This window comes from Orbicella faveolata, unplaced genomic scaffold, assembly GCF_042242905.1.
Source record: "Orbicella faveolata isolate gen_17 unplaced genomic scaffold, um_ofav_v1 contig_34, whole genome shotgun sequence".
NCBI classification, from domain to species: Eukaryota; Metazoa; Cnidaria; class Anthozoa; order Scleractinia; family Merulinidae; genus Orbicella; species Orbicella faveolata.
Genome location: NW_028301563.1, coordinates 619,913 through 645,761, shown reverse-complemented (window position 1 = coordinate 645,761; position 25,849 = coordinate 619,913). Strand labels below are relative to the sequence as shown.

Here is a 25,849-nt window from a genome sequence, read left to right as displayed (position 1 = left end):
CTGAAGTAATCATTGTATTCAAGTCGTGGTTTAAAAAGAATCATAGCTCCTCTGCAATGAGACGACCCATGGCTAGATACGCTTTTGCCTCCCCATTCCAGCTTCCATCTTCCATTAGTATCGAGCGAGGAATAAGTTTCTTGCAAAAAAATTATATCCGATTTTTGCTGATGTAGCCAGCAAAACACTTGTCTTCGCTCTCACGAACCGTTTAATCCTCTTAGATTAAGCGATATAATTTTATACATTTAGATTCTCTGCAGAAGGTGAAGTCACAATATTCCAGCAAAAAATAAAGCACTTGTTTACACTATAGTTTTCACTGTGCGGCAAGATATCAATTCTCAGTATTAATTTTGTTGTTGTTGACCGAGTTAAAGATAGATAAATACATCAAAACTTACTTACAACAGAAATAGAACAACACACACAATACAAGCTACTCACTACTTCAGACTGACTGCGTCAAAATAGGGGCACTAGTGAAAGCAATTAAGCAATGGTTGAGCTGAACGGTAGTGCAAGAGAGTCAATTAAACAGTTTAAAACTAACTGTTCAATAAATATCCTTAGAGAGGGAAATGAGCTGTTTCTGGCCGTTGATTAAAAGCTTTTCGACCTTAAAGTAAGCTTCTTTCTTTTCGCGTTTGGCTGCCTTGAGAACGAGGTGTAACTTTCTTCTTACCTCATCCACTTTTTTTGGAAAGTCGTCGGATATTCCAATGTTTGTCCCTTTGGGAATGTTTTTGATGAACGACTTTACAAAGTTCTTGGCTTGATAAGCGGAGAGTTTGACTATAGTTTCGGCAATCGCGTGTCTGCATAGAAATCCTAAAACTCTGTCAGAGTGTATTGCCTTTACGTCGTTGGGTAGAATTTTCAGCTTCATGCGCATAGATTCCTGTAAAACCGTCTCGGTATTGCTGTTAGATTCACGTTCTGGCTCCTTCATTCAAAAGAATTTTAATTTGCCTCTGCGACTATGGCATTCCAGTTTGATATGCCGTCTTTGTAATTCCTTGAGTTCTTTATTTATTTGCTCGTGATGGGCGTTGATCTTTTCTTGCCGAGACTCTGCGTCATTTGCCTTCATTTTTAGATCTTTGATTTCTGCTTGAGCATATTGCAGGCTTGTTTGGAGGGATTTATTTTCTTCTTCGAGTTGATTAATTCTGGACTTATAATTTTCAACTCGGGAAGGAAACTTCAGAGCAAGTTGAGCTTTTCTTCAATGCTTCTGATTATTGAGTTTGTTGCATCTCTGCAATGTCCACATGGCTGGCTGAATTCCAGTCACATCTTCTTCGTCAGTTTGGGAGCCCCCTTCTCAAGTTCTTTTCCTCCCTTTCTCTTTCGCGTCATCCCTATTAGCTTGTTGGCTAGGCATTTTATCACATTTAAGATATGACAACCATCACTGTGGCTACCAGGTTAATAGACTCTAGGAGCTCATTTGTGTGTTAATAAAGCAAATCTACATGGCAATATGTTCACAAAAAAAGTGCCACCTAATTAGAAAGCTTCATCGCCAGCTGACACCAGAGACTCACCCTCCCTCACTTCTAATGAGGACCTGGTGTTGTATTTACGTATCAGGCAATACCCATTTAAACCCCATTTGCAAAGATTCCTTTTGTACAGCCTCAACGGTCACATTTTCCTGCTATTGTGAACCTTTGGCAACAGCATTTTCACTTCATAGTTATATACTTATGGTTGATTTTCTTGCAGATAAATTGCAGCTGTAAGGAAAAGAACAGATGTCGGACTTGTCATTGTGTCAAAGCCAAACAGCCGTGCACACCAAAATGTAGCTGTTGGGAACGTGGTACATGCGAAAATGTATCATTCAAGGTACGGTAGAGTAAGTAGTATTGTAGTTTAGGGTTACCGTATACCTTGAAACACCTCGCAACCAAACAATGTTGTGTGTTTGCTTAAACTGTAGATACCTAAACCCCTCTTTGAAATTAAAGCTTGAAGAGCTGGCTATCAGACTAAAGCAAGCTAAAGCAAGTATTCAAAATAAAATAAATTGAGAAATTTTTCACCTCCTCTAAATGTGAGCATCGGAATCACCTTTCAGGCAAAGCCAATTTGTTTGTTTGCCCTCAAATTTGGAGAGTAGATAGTTAGACATGTAAACAACATAGATGTACCAGCAAAATTTTTTGTGAAAGATTTTTCTCCGACAGCGATTTTTCGATCTTCAGTCCATAATTTTTTAATGGAATATGTTGCATAACATTTCTCTGAAATTGAATATGGCAAACCCCACACACTATTTTAGCGCTTTGAATCACGAAACAAATTAAGTAAACAGACGACAAAGTTCACTTCGACTTGTAATTATAGCTTTTAAAGAGTGACTTGAACGGTCAAATTTAGAGGTCTTAAGAAATTCGACAATTTATTTTATTTCAAAATTTTTGGTATAGTTTGATACGCCACTTTATAAGCTTTAATTTGATATAGGGCCTTAAATAAATGTTCTACAGTTAAACTGGATGCGCTACTTCGCTTGGACGTCTGACACCTCTAAAGGTATACAGTAACCTTAACTATCTCAATATCATGATGCTTGAGTTTTTTATTAAGTCATTTAGTAGTAGGTGGTGTAGTGGACAATTACCGGCAAATTTGTAACTCAAAATTCACAAAGATAATCTTTAAACGACCGTAGTCAAAACCGCAAGATCATTTTGTTTGGTCAAAAGTGATCTACAGAGTTATGTCCAATGCTTACTTATAGCCAGCTCTCAGTTGGCTTAAGACTGGTTCTCGTTCTTAGGTAAAATTCAATAAAACCCTTTGTTTAAAATGATTATTTATTAATATTTTCTAAATAGATTGAACTAGTCTAGAAAGTTGAACAAAAAGTGAAGATTGGCCGATCAAGATAAACAGTGCTTTTATTGGGAACATAGCTTTTTTCCCCCAAATCCACTAAAACATTTACTGATTTATCATAAATTATTTAGCACAGACATTCTAAGTGAAGAATCCTAGGTATGAGTCATTTTTAAACTTAAAAATGTGCAGATTATGTAGTTTTTGCTAAGTTATCAATGCAGTGATCTGTTACAGCAGCAGGGCATATACTACAAAGTTCAGTATGATAACACCAAAATTTAAGGATGAAAATTCAACACAGCTCACAAATCAAGTTTAAGTAGCACGGATCTCTGCCAAGTGATACGTGACACAGGATAATCCATTTCAGTCAACTTTAACGTAATTGAAATTTTGTCGTTTATGGTGTTGAGTTCAAGTACTTATATTCGCTTGTAGCCCTAATGTAAAGACTGAAGTTGACTCTCTTTCCATAAATGATGCGAATTCATTCAAAGTTTGTGTCCAAAAGTAGTCTTTTGCAATTGCAATAAGTCATCCGCAACTCCATTGAGTCCGTTGGATGACACCACTTCTTTATAGATACACAAATGAGAAAATTTCCTTAAAAATCAGGGATGTGGCTTATCTGCGAGAAGATCTGGACAACGTGCCATGATTTACTTAAATTAACACTTTCCATCGAAAATTTATAAGCCGGTAAAGCAAACTTATAAGCACTTCAGTAAACAAATAATATCAGAGTACGCATAGATCATTGCCTTTACAAGTTTGGTGGCTCCTAAAAGAGCCATTTTTGTTCATAACCACAAGCTTACATTTCCTGCCGTAAACTGCATTAAACCTTCAACCTTCAACTTAAACATTAAACATTCAACCCTCAACTGTGTATAAAACTGCAGCTACAGAGTTTTTTATTATTATTTTGCTTGAATTAAATGGTACAGCTACTTACGTTACTTACAGTACAATTACTCACATTACTAGTGACACAGATATTTTCCATTACTTAAAGTGCACTTAGTGACATTACTGACGATACAGCTATTTACTTTTCTTACAATCACTTACGATATATACAGGTCCTTACCGTCATTAACCAAGTAAATCAACTGCTATTTCTATATTTACATAATCAATTACATAGCAATAGCTTACATAACTTATTACTGACTACCAATTTAGCAAAGGATATTTGCAAAAAGTAATCATGAAAGTAGCTGAAAAACAGAATATATCTCCTGTATGCAAATCCCACTCAGGGCATAAAAAGTTTTTCTTCAAATGAAAATGTCTCTGAGAAGTTGTCCATCCTTGGTTCCTTCATTAACTTCATTAATTAATTTCATTTGACTGAGGTTCGGACTGTGAATCCATTTGTGATCCTCCTGGGGCAGAGATGCACTGTTGGCTCGAGAGACCAATTAACTTGTATCCTGTATACATATATATATTTATACAGAAGAACATTTCAAAAGTTGAGAATAGAATAGTGAAGGAACCGAGAAGTCATTAACTTTGTTAAAAGGTAAAAGAGATACCATTTCCAAGGGCCTTCCGTAATATTATATATCCTTTGTAGCCAGGTCAAATGGAAAGATTTAATCATACAATCTAGGTCAATCATTTTTAAACCACCTTTAGCATAATCGTTAATTGTCGTAAGACAAGTTGCCTTATCTCTTCCATTTCACAGAAATTTGTAAACTAGTTGATATAACTCTTTCACAAATTCGTCTGCAACAGGGATGAGAGAGCATATGTAAACAAATTTCAGTATAACTAGAGATTTGATGACAGTCACCTTGCTGTAAAGTGAAAAGCCTCTCCAGGACCACAGGTTCAGGAGTGTTTTAATCTTGTCCAAATTCTCAATGAAGTTTTTCTCTCTCGAAAGGTTGGATTGTATGAATGGTATACACCTAAAGCCTCGATAGGTTTGCGAGTCCATTTGATACCGCAGGTTTAGAGTTGTTATTTCTACAAGATCTGATCCACATACCTTTTGTTTTACTGTAGTTAATTGCTAAACCTGAAAGCAGTTTGAAAGTATCCAATAAGTCGAAAAATGGGCGGGCTGAGTTTAAGTTGGCAAGGTTTGCTGTTGTATCACCTGCGTACTGGAGCAGTTTTGATTCTTGTCCATCAATAGAGGTGCCTCTAACACTTATTCTGCCATATAGCGATTGCCATAACTTCCACTGCTAGTACAAAGAGATGGGGAGATAATGGGTCCCCTTGCCTGACCCCACGTTCCAAGGCAAAAAATTTTGACGCAAAACCATTCTTTGTAATGCAACTCGGAATATTCTTATAGCAAATTTCTATCCAGCAGTAAGATCTGGGCCAAAATTGAAAACTCTTAGGCAGAAGAGGAGAAAGTTCCATTCAAGGCTATGAAAGGCCTTGTGCAACTCAATAAAAATCAGTAGCCCAAGAATGTTTTTCGACATTGTAAAATCTATTAGATCAAAAACAGATCTTGCTGTCTCACCAATGTAACGATCATTGATAAATCCAGTTTGATTGTGATGAATCGCAGTAGTGGGTAACACATTCTTAATTTTAATCCAATGTGTTTGTAGATACCAATTTTAACTACACTATATATTGATAAAAGTATGGACTGGGAAAAAAATACCTTAAAATGTTTACTTTTGAAATAAACTTTTGCACTTTTGTTAAACAACCCACCCTGTGAAAATACCAACATGTGGTCTTCTGTTCACCTTCTTCGTTTCATCTCCAGCACAATGTTGATGTTGATCCAACTAAAGTAGATCCACTATTTTAACATTGCTATGAGGGAGAAGGGCTCGGAAAATTCAATAATGACTTCTCACTTCAAAATAATGTTCCACCATTTGGCATTTTCTTAAGTGTCCCAAGGGCTATTGGACAGGATTGTAGGTTTCAGCAGTTTTTCTGAAATCACTTAGTCAAGTTAATAAAGCAAATCCACGTGGCAATATGGTTCACAAAAATGTGGCAGCTAATTAGAAAGCCCCATCACCAAGTGACACCAGAGACTCACCCTCACACACTTCTGATGAGAACCTTATGTTGTTCACCTTTTCCTCCTATCTTGAACCTTTGGCAACAGCATTTTTACGTCTAGTTACATACTTAAGGTTGATTTTCTTGCAGATTATTTGCAAATGTATAAAGGGAAAGTGCCTGTCATGTGTATGTGTACGAGAAAACCGGCCTTGCACAATGCGGTGTGCCTGTTGGGGCAAAGGCAATTGCAAAAATGGATAATTGAAGGTATGGTAGAGTAAGTAATGTAGTTTAGGGTTACCATATACCTTGAAGCACCTCGTGACCAAACGATGTTGCGTGTTTGCTTGAACTGTAGATACTTGAACCCCTACTTCAAATTAAAGCTTGAAGAGCTGGCTATCAAACTAAAGCAAGTATTCAAAATAAAATAAATTGAGAAATTTTTCACCTCCTCTAAATGTGAGCATTGGAATCACCTTTCGGTCCCTTTTGAAAACTACAAATCAAAGGGAATTTCTTCGTTCACCCTTAAATTTTGACAGTAGCTTTGACTTGTTGCTTTCTAAAGGTTATTTGGAAGCTTGCATTTAGAGGTTGTAAAAAATCCAACGACTTTTTTTGTTTTAAAATTCTTAGTAGAGTTTGATATCAAGCTCTAAAAGTTATTTGATATACAGTGTAGGGGGTTATATTAGGTATCAAAAGTTTAAACCAGATGCACTACATCTCTTGGATGTGAGGCAACACATTCAGTTATTCAGTATCGCACTTCCAGTAGTTTGAAATGTCCATGCACTCCATTGTAAACAGGAGAAGCACTTGATTCCCCACATTTCTATGTTGCTTCATGAAATCTCCCTGTAATTTATTTCCCAGAAGTCGTCGCGTATTCAACACAGATTAAAAATGAATACCATGGGAGAAGTTTCCGTCTTGAAACTTCAGACCCAAATTTCAAGAATCCTTAAGTCCTCTTGCCTACCAAGCACGCCATACATAATAGGAGTGTTTCTTATTATTGAATTAATAATACGCATGAAAAAATTACTCAATTCTGATTGGCTAAGAGGAATGCAGTTCAAGTGTAACACAGTGCAAAAAGTGTAACATCAGTGTAAAAAGTGTAACACCAGTGCAAATTACACATCGAAATTCTGGATTATGATTGACTGAAAGACAATAGGGAATTTCTAAGAAAATGATATCACGTAAAATGATGACGAGAATTTTGTGCTGAAACTTCGAAAAAAGGTTTTCTCAAATGAGAAAAAATGGCTTCAAGAAAGATCTTGTGGCACTTCCTCCGTGCGAATTTTTTCATGTTTATATTATTAATAAGTAATCATACGGTTTTCTTGTTCAATTTGGAGTTAATTTGCACTTGTGAGTTTTTCAAAAAGCTGAAATTACGCTCGCCAAAGCGGCTCATGCAATTTCAGCTTTTTGAAAAACTCACTCATGCAAATTAATTCCAAATTGAACTCAAAACGGTATGATTACCTATACTAACACATCCTAAATTACTATTATTGAATTGCAAATTGTTAATGGTAAACTTATTCTTTTCACATCAAAAATGGGTGTGGCAAAGGTCATATAAGTTTATTATTTTATCTCAGCAAATATTTACAAGAGAATAATCTACTATATCTCATTTGAAAGAGCATAAAAAATATTCTCTAGATTAAAAGTTTACCTTCATGGAAGCTACTAGAATTTTTTCAACAATTTCAATTAAAACCCGCAGAAAAAAGAAAAAAAATTGTTGGAAAAGCAAAAAATTATATTTCGACTCTCCTGCTCAAATTTGATGTAGAAATAAATCATTTTCTGTAATCGATCAGCGAACACATCCTGAAGACAGAGAAGAAAACCATTGAAACTGAAATTTAGTAGGATTATTTTGGGGGGGGGCATAAACAGATGCATTGCATTTCTGTTGTCATGGTGACAGCCAGTGGAATATTAACTCAGATCAAGTTACACGTCCTTACAGAAAGTGTATTTACTTAAGGAAACAAAGCTTTCCAAAGTTCCTGAGCTTTATGATCCCGCACACTCAGGCTGTTCTCATTTTGATTCATCATTTCTGTTTTAGTATGAGATCTCAGATTCTATTAAGGCTACTCTAGTGAGACAATTTCAGAAAGTGCAGAGTGTATTGAAATGTACAGCATTCACGTTGTATTCAGGCCCTCACTCCTGCTCATTACTAGTTTATATTGACTTGCTCGACCTTGGCCTTTGTTCGTTGTATGAATGAATGAATAACTTTATTTTAACATGATAAATTAATCAGTAGAGCTGGTGGGGTCATATGAGAAAGGGAGACTGAAACCTTGTTACCCTAAGATTTGATGTTAGCGGTATGTGGGCGACTAGTTTTCATTCCAGGAGTAAAAGTATCTCATTGGAATCGTTAGTGAAGACAGTTTTCAAGTTTACCTGGTAGTTTTGCATTGATTTTCATTCAAAATTCAAAAACGTGGCCTAGAACTTTTCATAGAGTTCTACGCCTATACGCCTATGGCTAACCCCTAGTCTTCTTTTTTGGCCAGCCTTTTGCGGCATGTTCTTGGCCTATTTTTAATTTTTCCTTGTTTTTCCTAATGCACGTTTGCGTTGCCTTGGTAACCAATGTATTATTATTGCTAATCTATTCCACAATATACAAAATGACACATCCAAACGGGTTCTCGACAACTTTCTCATTTTCTTGAATTGGTTACATTTAACCACAGACCACTAGTTTGGAACAAAGACAGTATTGTCAGACTAAAAACTAAGATACAAGAGCTGGTGACAATATAACTCCAACACCTTAAGGGTGGGAGGGAATTAGGGTAACGAAATTAGCTTGACTGCGGTTACAAGAGATTATGACTGATTACACGTTATTTGTACAAAGATAATATAATGCTTATGACGTCATAACATTTAACAATTAACCATCCTCACGAGGTGACGATTGACACAATTGTTTACATTTAACCACAGACCACTAGTTTGGAACAAAGAGTTTATTATCAGACTAAAAACTAAGATACAAGAGCTGATGACAATATAACTCCAACACCCAACCCAAACAAGAAGTGGTATGTGGTTAAAGGTAAAATGATAAGAAAAATATATATTTAAATCGACTGAGATGTGAAAGAAAACAAAATAAAAAATTTACAGAAACAAAATTACTGAGATAACTGATGAATTTTAGTAGCCATAGAATTTACCGCCCGATGTTTCTGAGCTGGAGACATCCCTAAATAAACTAAATATGCGTCGCTGCTCCAATCACCCTGAAACTTAATATGCTCTGCGGGAACATTGCAATCAAAAGCAAAAGTCGCACTGCCACGCCGAAAACTATGAGGTGAGTAAGCTCGCAAGTCTAAGCCTAGTGCTGCAACAACCCGGGCTAAAAAACTGGAAAAATAACAAAACGTAAGAGCACACGTTGACTGGGTAGAACCTAACCTAACTGAAAAGAGTGGGTCTGATGGGCCAACCGCATTATAATACGAAGGTGGTGTGCAAGAGCCGCAACAGGGCAAAGGGGAGAACCCGGACTACTAGGAAGTGGAATGCATAAAGCCCGCTGGAAGAACTGAATGGTCTTAGTCGTGCAAATATTGAGAAAAGCCCCGTACTGTGACACATGAAAGTCAGAGCGCCGCGGTACTTTAGGGGAATAAGGCAATCTGATTGAGCAAGTAAATTAGACTTTCGTAAAAAAGAAAAGAACACTACCAAAAACAAAGCTCAGATAGCCGCCTGAATTGGCTTACTGGTGTCAAACAAAGAAACCATACACAAAAGTAGAATGGGAGTAATGGGCAGTTTGCGTGCTGGGGCCACCCCCAAAAAGCGCTTGCACCCACATAACACTAGCTGAAAGGAATACAAATTGTCCCACCTGGGGGGAAAACCTAACAAATGATGAAAATGCTTAATACTAGCAATATGGTTTTGGACGGTGCCGTAAGACCAACCTGTAACCAAGAGGAAAGCAATATATCGTAAGATAGTTTGCGTTTGAACTGGAAATGAGCGCAAACCAAGACTGACAGAATGCAGTAAAAACTCAAAGATGCGACTGCATATTTTTGTGCGTCGAATTAGCGTGAGCTAACCTAATTAAACGATGTGCAAAACCATCCAAAAATTGGAGACCTTGTGGACTACCTAAAAAAAGAAAAGGAAAAAAAATCGCAAAAAGCGCAGCTAAAACGCCTGAAACACCAACTATGGAAAGCAAAAAAAATAATCAGTGCATAAGCTACAAAAGATATGAGATTACGTGACTTGAAAAGTACAACAATCGGGAGGCACAGTTCTAAATGTATACTGTCTGCTTAAACTAGCGGCAGAGCCATAAAATATCTCGTGGTAAGACGAATCTGCGTGCCAACGGCTTAACGCATCAGCCAAAACATTATGAACGCCTGGAATGTGGCGAGCAGTCAGTTCACAATCATGCACAGCAGCTGTAAACCATAGTTGGTGTAAACAACGTTGCATGAAAGGATCTTTCGATTTACCAGAGTTTACCACTCACAGTGGCTTCGTTGTCGCAAGAAACAATAAATTTGTGCTGGTGAAGCTTGGTAGCCCAAAACTTGACCGCGACCACAATGGTGTAAAGTTCCAAGGCAGTGATGTGCTGTGCACTGCGAACAATGTCCTCGGGGAACTCGCAAGTAAAACATTCGTTGAGACAGGTCGCTCCGCCAGCATGCAAGGATGCATCTGTGGTGAACTGCAAATCGTCAAACTCCCAATGCTGGGGTTTGATTAAAGAAGTGCCGTTGAAAATAGGGAGGAAATCCAGCCACCAGGCGATGTTGGCTTTCATATCCACTGAAACCTTGAGCCTTGCACGCGTTGAAGGAGAAACTTGTAGACTATTCAGTAAACGTGACATAAAAATGCAACCCGGTTTGACACAAGCGGCCACAAAAGAGAGTTTTTCAAGAAGAGACTTCAACTGCTTTAAAGTATAAAATTCTCGCAAAGACCAAGAAGACAGTTTGGCGAGAAGATCCTGAACTTGATCTTCAGTAACAAAGAGAGTAAGACGTTCCGAATCAACCTCCACGCTGAGGCAAACCATGTTGGTGGAAGGTGGACAATCTTTGTCAGGTGACATTTGGAGTCCGAGTTTGTGTAGCAGTTCCGGATCAATTTTATTTTCTGGGCAACCGAGGTCGAATCATGGCAATCGACGTCAATATCCACATCGGCCTCTATTACTAATCGACCTCAGTTTGTCGTGTTTGATTTTAGGTAATAGAGCTCCAAAAGCCTCGAGTGCTATATCGACTGATCGTGCTCGGTAGACAGACAAACCTTGGATCACGAATCGACCTCAGTTGCTTTCGAGCTTGATGAGCAAGTGGGGCCATTCATTTCCGGGGGGATCCGTACGATGCTATATCGAGCTCAATCACTTTGTTCGAGTTCGATTGAATTTTTATTAAGCTAAAATTATATAGAGCACGAATGGATTTTATTTTTTATAGAGCTCGATTTGTTTTCAAGCTCGATAACAATTTAATTGAAGTCGAAAGGGGGACTGGTGCTGGTGCACCTTCCTCGTTTTATAAACTGTACAGGGGTTGCCTTGATCCGACCTTGGTTTGGTGCGGTTTCATAACTGTGTTTCGTTTCCAGATAACGTCCACGGTGATAACTGCCGACCCTAGAGAATACACAAACCGTATTCGGTTTTGATTTTACATTAAACCGAGCTCGGTTGTGTATGCATTCGTGGCCCAACTCGGTTTAATAATAATTTTGTCTTGACCGTACATGGTTTCCTTTTTTGGACCATGTCCCGGCGATCCGAGTTCATGGCCCTAGCCTAGTCAGGCTGTGTGATTTTTGACAGGACCCCCCCTACCCCCCTCAAAACCCTTCCACGTAGCGGTCTGGCTAGGTGATCTCTGACTGTCCCCCCTCCCCCCCAAAAAAACAGTAAAAAAAACCTTGTTCTTCTATTAATTCCCATTTTGTTTAATAGTATTCACCCGAATTTTTCTTTTCTTTTAATTTTTACTCAGGTTGCAAAAAGAGACGGGATGCATGATATGTTGGTCTTGCCTTATAAATTTAATGAAAGTAACACAAGATTAGATTATGTTTTAAAATAACGTTATTTATGTCTCGACCTATTTTATGTAATATTTTACCATTTGTAGGTCCATAAAGCACATGCCAGTTGTATAATTGATTTCGTTCGACTGAATTTTACAATCACACCTTTATAACAATTGATTTTCATGAATACACCCTTTTGCTAATGCTGGCTCCAGTCCATTGTGCGGGCAAAATATGTTCTATTTAATGAATTAATGATGCCGCTTTTGGCCGAGTGATCACTTCTTGCCCCCACAAGGAAATGGAACTAGAGATATTGACATTAGCAAAATGGCATATTTAATCATCAATCAATTCAACGCATTGCTTCGTTTTTGATTTGCGTGTCATTAATTTTTGTTTCTCTATTAGCCCCAACTTTGCTAAAACAATAAATTCTTATGTACCTCCTTATCATTAATTTGTTTGAAATGTTAGAGACTGGAAGTTACGTGAGGCTACTACATTTGTTTAATTGTCTCCATTTACAATGAGCATGATCGGAAAGAGTGACATGTCACCCTGATTTATCTCTATAATGGACACGACCAACATCCAACATCCAATCATATGGCCTAAAATAATTCTAACAGGATTGCATCTCCTGTATATAGTTCTAGCATACCTGTTACCCCACAAAATGTGATAGTAACATCTTAGGTTACTATTACATTTGGCGTTAATAATAATATCAGCATAATAATATCACTGCACATGATCCATGATTAGTCCATCCAACAAATAATGTATATAAACTGTAAAACCGAAGGAAATCAATATTTTCTAGGTGTGAGTTTTCATTGTCTTGAAATTATTTTAGTCACTGAGGACTGTGTGTCTTGTTTATAGTTTATGCGATAGGTTTAGCTAAAAATAATGTTAATAGTAGACTACTATTAAATTTCTCAAGTAAGCCCTCAGGGCTTTAGTTTCTGAAAATTCCCTTTTCATTAGTGGGCCTATTCCCTAGAATGCCCTATATGTACGTTTTCTTTGGAGGGGGGGAGATATTGTGTGTATGTTTTAGGAGTCTATAATTTTCTGTGTTATATTGACTCTAGCTCCATATTAAACAACTTGATGAATGCTTTATTATTATTGACAAAGTTAAATAATCTAAAATGTCAGTTGATACGTAGATCAATGTGATCAGTAATTGCAAGTTTCAAACAATGAGAATAGATAAATTTTGAATTTCTGTTTTGTTAGGTGCGTTTTTTTTCTATTCAAATGTGTGAACAAGGTTTCTGAAATAAAAACCAAAACATTTTTAATCCTGTTACTTAGCACGATTATAGGGGTACACATTAAATGATACATTTGAATGCATATTTTTCTAAAATTATTTTAAGAGTTATGAAGTGTTATGAAGTTTATTAAGGAAGTAGGAACAGCTATTGAGAAATTGAAATAAAAAACTCAGTGTCATGCCATGTTATGAAGTATTTTTATTGGGAGGTGGCAAAGGTTTCATCAAATAGTTGTGGAAACAAACCGGTCAGATTTTTTGTCACCTATTAGACAAATACTGTTCTGCTACTGGACAGTTTCAGGCAGTGTACTGTTCTCTCTATGTTGGAGTGATATCTCTTACAAACAAGTCTAGACAAGTAATGGGGCTATGACTGACAGTGAAAGCAGAGGGTAATGAAAAATAAATGAACGGTCCCTTAAAGCCACCAATTGAAAAGCAACGGACATACGCATTGAAGCAGAACTTGCATGACTAAAAAGTTCCATACTTCAGCTTCTTCGAACATCAAATGCAAATACGAAATTGACTCCCCGATGCCATTGGGTGATCACAATGTATGGACTTCTACGTTGTACATCGTCAAGCTTCTAATTAACGAGGCCCTGTTAGGGAGGCGGGAGGCTCAATCATCCCTTATCCCTAAAATTCCAAGGGCTGTTATCCCTTAACCTGACAATTACCGAGATTGTTATCCCCAAAATTACTTATCTTGAGAATTTAGGTGACAATTTTAAAGTGTTAAGTGATCCGTTTCTTAAGAGATAAGGGACAGGTCATTATTTATCGCCTGGGTGGGGGGTTGGGAGGATTTTCAGCTAAAAACTAACATTTAGCGGTCCCCCCCTTTGGGCTCTCAGTGATGACTGATCATGTGATGCCCGTGTTACACGTACGCCATGAGGTCAGTGGTTGACCGAATAAAAGAGCCTGGGAGCAAATCTACATTTGACCCATCTTGATTGAATTTGGACTGATAAATGACCCGTTACTGTTAGTCACCGGGCGCCGGTGATGTAGATCCTCGGCAAAAGCGACCAAACAAGTGTCAATTGAGAAATCAAAGCAATTTTTTGTTATCCCTAAAACTAGCTCAGTCATCCCGTATCCCTATAATTATTTACTCAATTATCCCTTATCCCTAATATCCCTAACAGGCCCTCAATAATGTTCAATCAAGTTAAATAGTAAGAGTAGAGTAGGAAAGAAACAACTTTCGTGAGGTCAAACTTAAAAAGGAAATAACTATAATTTATCAGAGCACTGGGTTATCGGTAGGAAAACGTGGAGGGAAAATTGCAAGAAAATATCGCATGAGGCACCGATGACTTCCTCCTCTTTTCTGACGCCACATTCTCGCGTCGAGGTATGATTGTAAGACCTCCCCTCTAAGTCCTTTCTTTCGCTTTTGACCAAGTTTAGGTTGACTCCAATAGGATTCAACCTCCTGAGTATGAACACCTGTTCTTGGCTCTACGAAATGTGACGGGCGTGTACCACGACACGATGAGCAGAGACAATGGGCAGTCTTGCATGTGCCTGCCAGTCGTCTCTATGTAATTCAGTACCAGGAAGGAGGTATCTTTTTATAATAGGCAGGTGGGTTGCCGCATTTCGTCTTCGCACGATTTGGAAATTTCCTCGTGCTGGAGTAAACTGCGTGGAAACGATGCCAAATACTCATGCATCGGTAGAACTGCAAAAAATTTGTATGTATATAAAAACATAGGTTCTATCTTTTAAACTTCTACTCTGCTTCAAGTGAATGTAATGAAAGACCCTGGTCCTTTTTTCGGGTTTCGCGATGTTTTGCTTTTTGTGCTCATGGTGACGTCACAAAATATTGAAAAGCACTGATGTTTTCCTTGGAGCGCGTGCAGATTACTTATTAAGCTTTCGTCCTTTATCATGCGTGCACATTTTTATAATATAGATGAGACCCTGCGCGCGCCCTGATTGGTCAAAAACCCATGTTTTATCAGAATATAAAACATAAAAAAAGCTTGTTTTATTGTTTTTTTGCCACATTAGCTCTATATCATAAAGCAAATGAAGAAGCCCAAGCCGTGTATTACACTATCATAAAAAGCTCCGTACATTTGAGAACACGCCGGAAATGTAGAAAACACGAGCCGCAGGCGAGTCTTTTCTACATTTCCCTCGTGTTATCAAATGCCCGTCGTGTTTTATCACAGTGTAATACATGGCTTAGGCTTCTTTATTTGTTAAATAGAACTCGTTGTAAATCGAGCGTGACGTAAACCACGAAGTGAACGAAACTCAACTCTATAACTGACCACTCACAAGAACTCGATTTCATTAAAGCATTTAGAATATTCCTGAAAAATTTCAGGTGGGCTTGAATTTTTTTGGACAAAATAAAGTCATGGACTAAGTTTATGAACAGAGTGAAATTCATGAAAATTCGCGAAATAGTAAGAGAAAACTAAGTGCACATCCTATGGATGACTATACAGAAAGAAATAAAGATGGCCAAAATTATTTAAATCAATTGGAATCAACGAAGTAGCTAAAATCAGAAAAGCTTTTCGCGGAAAAAGCTGCCCACTGCAAATTCCAAATTTCAATTTTAGTTCAGGCTGAAAACCCGAAAGCCCCTTTTTAGAAGATTTATTATCAAAGCTTACCAGACTGAAGTTCGCCACGTAATCAAGCCCTGAATAGTCAGGGAGGAGAACTTATTCAGCCGGTTATCTATCATGCAAATTATTTCCGTACACGCCGCAAAAGGCAAGGAAAACAAAGAGGTGAGACATTGTGCGTCGATCGTATTCTTTTGTTTTAGATTTAACTGTTGTAAGTTTTTTTTTTAATTCACAAGCGCGACTGTTTTTATTTCACAGCAGAATTTGAGAGGTGAAGGCAGCCATAAGTAAAAGTGAAAAGAGCAAAACATACGCCTTTTTTAAATTAAAAACTAAATCGAAATAATAAAGTGTGGAGTCGGTTCGAAATGTTAAAAGAGATTGGTCCCTCGGGACCAGTACTTCGGTCTATAGAAGGGTCATAAGCGGGCGTGTGGTAGCGTGGATAAAAATTGAAACACCAATAGTAGAGCCAAATCGCACGGAGCTCGAATGCACAACAACATGAACTTGAGCGAACTCAACGACTTCGAAAGGGAACCTCCATTGAATGTGATACAGTGGCTTCAAAGATGCTATTTACTACCTGATAATCTACAATGCGCACAGTGTAATCGTGAAATGGAATTGACAGAGAGGACCGGTAACCATGTAGATGGATTTCTGTGGTAAGTTAAGCGTTGTCGTTTGCTTGCACTTTAAAGCAAGATGAGTTGGGTCTTATTATTAGTTAAGTGAGAACGTAATGTAAGGGCCTGGACACACCATGGATCATTCCACGCAACATAATGCGCTGCTTCGCTTGTAATATTAAAGTGACAGTACGGCGAATAATGCGAGCATGACACGAGAGTAACAGGTGCTACCAAAGAATATCTGTTAGTTGCGATATGCATAAATATGGCCAAATGCAATTATAAGGCAAGGATAAGGACTGAGAATTGCTCAAGCTAGTACGGGTGTTTTCTTAAGTTGTCTTAAATCTGAAGGTGGATCCCTGATACAGTTTCATTACCGTGCGCGCTCTGCTGATGCAAAGTTTCGGGATCTGCTCATTAGCGCGCGAGCCGACGGAAGCTGGAGAAAAAATGGTCAACCACGGGATTATGTTTTATAAAAGGAAAACTCCGTCCATCACAGATTTTTAAATAAGGCTAGATAGTTGCATCGAAAGCTTAGTTATAATGTATTGTTGCAAAGACGACGCATACGCAATTGCTTTTCACAAATTGTGGTAAATGTATGGAGCAAAAATGACGATTTTCGCATAGGCTTTCTTGGGAGTATTTCCCTCAATCCCATTGTTTGCACTGGGGTTACAATCAGTGTTTGGATTTACGCGGTGACAGTTTGTAAAGAAAATCCAGTATCTGAACAGTTTCCACGCAAAAAACTACTAATATCACAGAAGCTCTCTGCTTAAAATAGGTATCGAGAAAGTACGGATGTGCTGTATTGGAAAATTTAACCGAATGAAATTGAAGAAAATCGAATATCAGCCACAAACAATAAGAACGCTTTCTTTTTAGTACTTTAATAAATCCGTAAACACAGAAAGCCAATATTAAGTTTTTACTGACCCGAAATAAAAAAAGATTTCAACAAATAACACTTAAGCGCGCCATTAACTTTTGAATTAAAAATACAACACCAACTGACTTGCAGGAGTCTCATGTCTCCTTGGCCAAGGTGAAACGAAAGCGGAAAAGTTGTTTTTGAGATGCGCACAGATGTGTTGTCAAGGTTCACAAACTATTGACAAATTGACAACTCTACAGATTCTGTCGTTTGATTTTGAAGTGTAAAACGTCTTCCTTGATACCAATTAACATCTATATTCTTCAGGCGATGCAGTGGTTGCAGAAAACGACGGAGTTTACGACCCAATACTTTCTTCGCTGAATTTCCAAAGGTGCCACTTGTCACACTTCTCAAGGTCATCTATTACTTCATTCTGGATGACTTGCAAAGAAGAATTCTGCGAAACCTTAATTTGACAGCAAGTTTGGTCTCACGAATATGCAGACGTCTACAAAATGTGTGCTCCATGGACCTGCAGACTCGTCCAATAATACCATTTGGTGGTCCGGGTGCTGTAGTTAAATGTGACGAAAGTACATTTAACCACAAAGCAAAGGTAAGCGCTATGTAAAAAGAAATGAGCGCATCGTTTAATCTGTATCATTACATTGCATCGGGTACGGGCTGTTCCAAAGGTGGATAACGTTATCCACTGGATAAATCACTATCCAGTGAATAGCGTGGTTTGTTTAGTTAAGGCCTATTCACTGGATAGCGATTTATCCGAAGGATAGCGTTATCCAGCCTTCGAACTACCAGGGTTTGACGTTGTGAAACCAATTCTACTTCGCTAATGTTTTTCAAAACGAAATTAAATTCTTTCTTGTAAATTGTTTGAGCGGAAACTTAAAATATCGTGAAAATTGCCGAGGGGGTACTGAAGTGGACCAGAATCCCAGCTCAATTTTTTCCCCATCAGAACCCTCCGAAGAGGAAATTTTCGCGAAAATTCGATTTAAATATTTGATAAATGATTATCTTGAAATTCGGAAAATTTCTCGAAAGAGTCAAAATAATGAATGGAATAGTTTGCAAAGCTATATTTCAAAACGGTACTGTACTGAATCATTCTGGGAGAAATTTGGTAAATTTAACAAAGCGACCATGTACTCTTATGGTCTCAACTCTTTTAGTAGAGCTAAACTCCGCACACGTACGATAGACAACTCATAAGGTCACAGATTTTACGGTTGAAGGCCACATATTCTAGTTGACATATTTTGCGTTTCAAGTAACCTCATTTTTATGGTCTATACACTCAACCAATCGCGAAAATTAAGTCCAACAAAAATAAATTTCACAGTGTACTATAACACGCAGTTTACTAGAATACATAAAAAATGACAGCTATGATGCTGTTTTCTGGCTTAGTAAGTATGCCATCTTTTGCAATATCGTAACATTTCTAATATCTTTGCAGTACAACAGGGGAAGGAGGGCTGCTCGTGACTCGTGGGTGTTTAGCATAGTCTCATGCCAGTATAGTCCCGTAAGAGGCTATTTCCAAGTGGTGGACAGAAGGAATGCGGCAACCCTTCTGCCCATCATTCAAAGATGCGTTCTGCCAGGTACAGAAGTGCACAGCGATGATTGGGGCGCATACAGAAGACTGCAACTTTTGCCCCATGTCAATAGGCACCGAGTTGTTGTGCACGCTCACAATTTTGTGGATCCACGAAAAGGCGTGCACACACAGGAGGTGGAATCCGCGTGGAGTCAGCTGAAACTGGGGCAGAAAAGGAGAAAGGGGCTGCGCAAAGAAAATCTACAATCCTACCTGGACGAGAGAATGTGGCGGCAGTGGAGAGGGGGCAACTATCAAGTAATTATGCCCAATTTCCTTGCCATTTTCCCGCTACAGTTTCCAACCGATATTCCGGTACTTTAAATTTATACTAACTGCATAGCACGGTAAAAACCACCCGGGTGGGGATCTCATAAGAAAGGACGGGAGTGCTGGTGAAAAATAAAAAAATTGAACATAATCCCTTAGAAGTACCAAGATCTTGATTTATGGACTTTTAAGAGGTGAAAACAATAAGTAAGCATATTCAACGCGCTTTCTCACGATTACTCATTAATTATGTGACTGAGAAAATTGCGAACGATAAATTGGCTTGCTCACAGCCAATCACAATGACATAACTTTCACAGTCATATCAGGAATGGACCAAAAAAAAAATAATACGAAGACAAGCCATCGAAAATTTAAATTTCATACAATTTAACTTTTTACAATAACTGTCTAATTTCTCGCGCTCTGATTGGCTCATTTTCATCATCAATAAGAGTACAGACGGATAACATTTTTATGTACACAAGCTTTCAAGTTCAGCTTTCAGCTGTCAAACTGTCAACTATTTAACCAATGAAATTTTATGGAATTTTTTTAGTTGCCAATCAAAAACCGCGAAAAGCTATTGACAATGTTCGCGTCATTTTGAATCAAATTCACTTTGTTTAGGGCAAGTTTATGGCGTCTTTTCCCCTCATTTATACTCGGCATTTGACCATTTTGGGATCTTGTTAATGTAAAAAACACATGACGTCAGTTTTTTATGCGTCTGTCCTCATACTGATGATATATTTCGTCATAACATTGTCAACGTTTACTGGGGAACCACTTTGACAATGTTATGACGCAATTTATCATCAAACGCATAAAAACTGACGTCAATTTTTTTAAATTTGTGACGTTCCAGTTGAGTTGACTAATACTGGGAGTTTAAGCAATGAGGACGACGCGACTGCGACTGGATTTATTCTTTTTTTTCTAAAACTTGGCTAATCAAAAATCAGAATAATAAAAAGTAGGTCAATTCAGGCACCTATTCAGCATAGGAGCCAGAGTAATGTGCAGGTGTTTCAGATGCACAAACTATTTTGGCATTCTTGTCGTCCTAATTCGCTTAAACTCCAAGACACGGCATAGCAGATTGTTTGCCCATATCTCTTGTCGTCCTTCCTGTTTGGGATTTTGGCGTACCCTAAAATAGGTCAGTACACATGGTGTTGAGTTAAAACCCTTTTTGGGGGGGCCTTCGGGTTCGCCAGAGACTTTGCGGAAATTTTCTTCCTTAGATAATGATAATGGCAATCATAATGATAATCAAATTAATGTACAAAGGCGTGAACGAAAGTAGAACATCTGCCCTGTTTGCTAGAGATATAGCTGTAGCAGTGTCAAACGATAGAGTCGACTTAATTACGTGTAGCTGTTTTATTCCTCTATCGCATTCATTCAGTTATACCGGGTGTGCAAAGAGCTATTCTGACGACTAAATAATGACCTCCTTTTCTTAGAATTATTTTAGGCCATATGATTGGATGTTGGATGTTGGTCGCGTCCATTATAGAGATAAATCAGGGTGACATGTCACTCTTTCCGATCATGCTCATTGTAAATGGAGACAATTAAACAAATGTAGTAGCCTCACGTAACTTCCAGTCTCTAACATTTCAAACAAATTAATGATAAGGAGGTACGTAAGAATTTATTGTTTCAGCAAAGTTGGGGCTAATAGAGAAACAAAAATTAATGACACGCAAATCAAAAACGAAGCAATGCGTTGAATTGATTGATGATTAAATAAGCCATTTTGCTAATGTCAATATCTCTAGTTCCATTTCCTTGTGGGGGCAAGAAGTGATCACTCGGCCAAAAGCGGCATCATTAATTCATTAAATAGAACATATTTTGCCCCCACAATGGACTGGAGCCAGCATTAGCAAAAGGGTGTATTCATGAAAATCAATTGTTATAAAGGTGTGATTGTAAAATTCAGTCGAACGAAATCAATTATACAACTGGCATGTGCTTTATGGACCTACAAGTGGTAAAATATAACATAACATAGGTCGAGACAAATAAATAAAGTTATTTTAAAACATAAGCTAGTTTCGCGTTACTTCCATCAAATTTATAAGGCAAGACCAACATATCATGCAGCCCGGCCTCTTTTTGCAACCTGAGAGAAATTCTGGTGAATACTATTAAAGAAAATGGAAAGTAATAGAACGACAAGGTTTTTTACTGTTTTTTTGGGGGGGAGGGAGGGGGGTGGGGGGAGATGCAGTCAGAGACCACCTAACCGGACCGCTACGTGGAAGGGTTTGGAGGGGGTGGGGGGGGGGGTCCAGTCAAAAATCGCACAGCCGGACTAGGCTAGGGCCATGAACTCAGATCACCGGGACACGGTCCAAAACCGAGCTCGGGTTAATTTTTTTTTTTTTAAAAGGAAACCGTGTACGGTCAAGACAATTATTAAACCGAGTTGGGCCACGAATGCATACACAACCGAGCTCGGTTTAATGTAAAATCAAAACCGAATACGGTTTGTGTATTCTCTAGGGTCGGCGGTTATCACCGTGGACGTTATCTGGAAACCGAGCACGGTTATGAAACAACACAAAACCGAGGTCGGATAAAGGCAACCCTGTACGGTTTATAAAATGAAGTCGGTTCGTGAATCCCAGGCTCGGTTAATACCGTGGACGTTACGTGGACACCAACCGAGGACAGTTTACCGACCGTACATTCTGTAACCGAGGACAGATTTTTTTCCGAGGACAGTTTTTCAGAACCGAGGTCGATGGCCCAGAAACAAAAACTGATCCGAAAACCCCCTAAGTGTCTGGTCCCGAACAGACTTATCTATATACGGAAGAATGAATATTGTTAAAACATCAGCTCTCTGCAAACTTGTATTCATCTCTAGCGTTATGGAGACTCCAAAAAACTTTGCAACACAGGTCAATAAAATAGTATTCGATTTTATCTGGAAGCAGAAACCCGCCAAAATAAAAAAGACAACCCTTGTCAAGAAGGAATCAGATGGCAGTCTTAGCATGAAAGATTTCGTTCTTTTCGATAAGGCTTTGAAACTAACTTGGGCAAAAAGGCTGTGCTCAGACTCAGACGCACTGTGGAAGTATGTTCCATAATTGTCTCTCTCAACTGTTGGCGGCACTGAGTTCTTTCAGTGTAATTCCTTGACTACAACCTTCTTGATCTTAATGGCCATCTTCCGGAATTTACAAACAAATTATTCATCATTGGTCAGAAATCGTGTCTACGACACCTCACAGCAAGACCGAGATACTGTCTGAGACAATCTGGAACAACAAATTCACTACGATTGAAAAAATAAAAGGTATATCTGCCTCATTGGCACCGAGCAGGAATAAAGCAAATTTCAAACCCTTTTGACGAGCACGAAAACTGCTTCCTGCCTTTCCTTGCGCATTTAATACACGCTAAATTGCAACTTTTTACAGTATCGTGGTCTCATATCCGCAATCCCCCAAAGTTGGAGAAAGCTCCTTCATGTTAATTCTGGTGATTCTACTACACCCCCATCGCCAATCTGTACCATAACATGCAGGATGTTATACGACAAACTGTTAACCCTTGGAAATCTACCTCCTCCCACTTCAGAAAAAAAACTCTTATCATACAGCATCGCAAAAGGTAATTTAAATAAAATTTATCGTCTGCCGTTCAAAGCCACAAAAAAAGTTAAATTGGCAATATTCCAGCACAAATTATACACAACATTTTAGCCAAGAACAGTATCTTATACATGTACAAAATGAAAAACGTTGGCTCCCCATCCTGTCCTTTATGTCCTTCTGATGGTCAAAACATACGTCATTTGCTTATCAGCTGCCTGCAAACGTCTTTTTGGGATAAGTTCCAAATTTGGTATTCTACCGTAAGTAATGCGATTTTACTTCTCTCCTAACCAGAGGTACATGTATTTGGAATTGTTCGTCCATGTTCGCACCGTTTGACCCTCAATCACTTGATAATGCTAAGCAAATATTTTTTATATATCAACGCGCTAAATTAGACTACAGTATGTTCTTTTTCATCGACTCCATCTCATTAGTGTAGGATAGAATCGAGATCGAAAAATATATTGCTGCCACGTTGAATGGTAAAAGAAAACTTCAACAGAAGCGGAAATTCTTTCTCACCAGTTAAGGGGTGTCCCTTAGAAATTTGTTGCCAGCAAAGACGACAACGACAACGGTGAGAACCCCACCAAACAAAAGATTTAATGAGTAGAACAATGGCTTTGCACGTCCGTTAAAAATCTTTGTACATTTCTTTGCGGTGCTCTGCAAAACAACGACGTAAAATGAGTAAGTTCTGCGTATTTTGGAGAACGACGGCGGCTAAATTTTCTTATTTTCGCTTGCAGTTGAACGCTGACGTAACGTATTTAGTTTGAACAAGTTCCGAGACCAATAGGTGCACTGTCATATCTAGACAAATGCGAAATTGCAATGTAAAATATAAATTAATTTTTTTTACCAGGCGTTGTACTCGGGGTCGCTGTTGTAATTGTTTAGGCTTTCTAGTAGCTCTGACGGAGTTTCATTGCTCATTCTCCACGATTAAATAACCGGTGAACACAAACTAGAAGCAACTACACAAAAAACGAACAACCACGTCAAAATATCCACGCCAAACAATCTGTTTGCTTCTGCGAGAAGCTTAGTACATGTACAAATAGAAAGGACTCACCGTGTGCATCACGAGTTTCAAATTTATGGCATTCCTCCTTATTCAGAACTGTTGAACACAAAGAAGAATCATAAAGAGCGTGTGCATCTACGCCAAGAAATCTAAATGCTCTTCGAAACAAGGTTATAGGGTCTTACAGGATAAGAAAAGAAATACTCACCTCAATGCCATCGTGTGCATCGTTCCTGACGCCCACGTGCTGCGCAATGCACAGGGCACTGTCGCTCTCAGGAAATATATATAGACACGTGATCGAGACTGTCCCCTGTATGTGACGTCATCATTTATGACCACTCCTTTGAAGTTTTAGTTTCACGATGTAAGACCCTCAGAATACCAATTGGTTGTAACTATAACAAAATTTTAAAAAACGTCTTAGAGTTGAATTACTTTACAGACCCACGAGAGAGGTATCCATTCAAATGAACGGGTACATTTTCTTCCTCCTAGATTTATGGACTGTTCAGGCCAGAAAGTTGGAGTTCTCTCGTCTTCGAAACTTAACACCCAGCGAGGCTAAGCTACTACTGTATAAATCTCTTATACTGCCTTATATTTAACTTACTGCCATATACACCCCTAGGTTAATTATCGCGGGTGATTGGAACTGTACACCTTCTAAAGCAGATAAAAGTGGGGGTGTAGTTTGGAAATCCACAAACTATAGAGACGCGGTTAGCAATCTTATGAACGAATTGAACCTTATAGATATCTATCGAAAATTGCATCCAAACACAAAATCCTTTACCTACGAATCTAAAACTATAAACTTGAAATCGAGAATAGATTTCATTCTTGTTTCCCGCTCGATCTCCATTGAAGTCCAAACTGCTGAGATTCGAATGTCAATTGCACCGGATCATAAAGCTACCTTTTTAAAAATTAGCATTAGAAATGAGTTCAACAGAGGTCCGGGCACCTGGAAATTCAACAATTCTCTTCTAGAAGACGATGATTTTGAAGAACGTATTGCATTCTTTTATCCCCAAATACACGAGAAATACGTCTATGTTAAAGATAAGCAATTATTGTGGGAATTAATCAAAATGGAATTACGAATGAAAATAATTAAATATTCTAAAGAAAAAAGATTAGAACTTAGGAAAAGGGAATCAACAATTCAAAAAGAACTACAAGACCTCGACTATAAAATTTGTAATACAGATTTTGAAATTTTACATCGAAATATCTTTGTGGAGTATGAAGCCGCCAAAGGAGAATTGAAAAAGATATATGAACAGAAAGGAAAAGAGGCTATCTTTAGATCAAAAGTAAAATGGTTGGAACAGGGCGAAAAACCCACAAAATATTTTTTTAACTTGGAGAAGACGAATTATGAAAAAAGCTTATACGCGAGGTGAAATTAGAGAATGGCGATAGAGTATCAGAACCAAAACAGATCGAGAAAGAATTGGAGAAATTTTATAGTAATATGTACACATCCAAAAATCTAAAAAGTGAATCTCAAGGTGAAAACAAGAGTTTCGAGTCCTTTGTTGAAGGTATTGAAATCCCTCAACTGAATGTTGATGAGCAAGATTCGCTAGAACATGATTTTACCTTTGAAGAATTAAAAGAGGCGGTGAGCTCTTTGTCGGACAACAAAACTCCCGGTGAGGATGGATTCACTAAAGAATTTTATGAGTCTTTTTATGATCTCATTTGGCGAGATCTGCTAAATTCTTATGATGCAGCTTTTCAAGGTGGGTCTTTATCTATTTCTCAAAGGAGGGGAATAAAAACGTTAATACCAAAAGCTGATGGGGATCTGTTCGAACTTTCCAACTGGCGTCCAATATCACTGCTAAATATTGATTATAAAATTTTGACTAAAGCTTTGGCAAAAAGAATAGAAGAATACCTACCAAAATTAATTGATCCAGATCA

At 38.2% G+C, this 25,849-nt stretch overlaps 2 protein-coding genes and 1 pseudogene across 8 annotated transcripts in view; 2 read left to right on the top strand and 1 right to left on the bottom strand.

Annotated features, from left to right (window-relative positions):
* The window catches only part of LOC110043793 (uncharacterized), a 198,503-nt gene extending 185,079 nt beyond the window's left edge, over positions 1–13,424 (top strand). For all 7 annotated transcript variants that reach the window (XM_089272060.1, XM_089272057.1, XM_089272055.1 and 4 more), the window contains 3 exons: positions 1,732–1,854; positions 6,001–6,120; positions 11,916–13,424. In XM_089272060.1, the coding sequence (XP_089128186.1) occupies positions 1,732–1,854; positions 6,001–6,114 (237 nt within the window). In that variant the 3' untranslated portion in view covers positions 6,115–6,120; positions 11,916–13,424. The remainder of the gene's footprint in view (positions 1–1,731; positions 1,855–6,000; positions 6,121–11,915) is intronic.
* Positions 557–1,387, bottom strand: LOC149104203 (uncharacterized; annotated as a pseudogene).
* Positions 13,425–17,686: 4,262 nt separating the features above from the next.
* On the top strand, positions 17,687–19,602 carry LOC149104202 (uncharacterized; the record flags this gene model as incomplete). The annotated part of the gene is made up of 2 exons (XM_089271218.1): positions 17,687–17,986; positions 18,851–19,602. Coding segments are annotated over 2 exons (768 nt in total), but the record flags the coding sequence as incomplete, so codon positions are not given.
* Between the last annotated feature and the right edge of the window lie 6,247 nt (positions 19,603–25,849).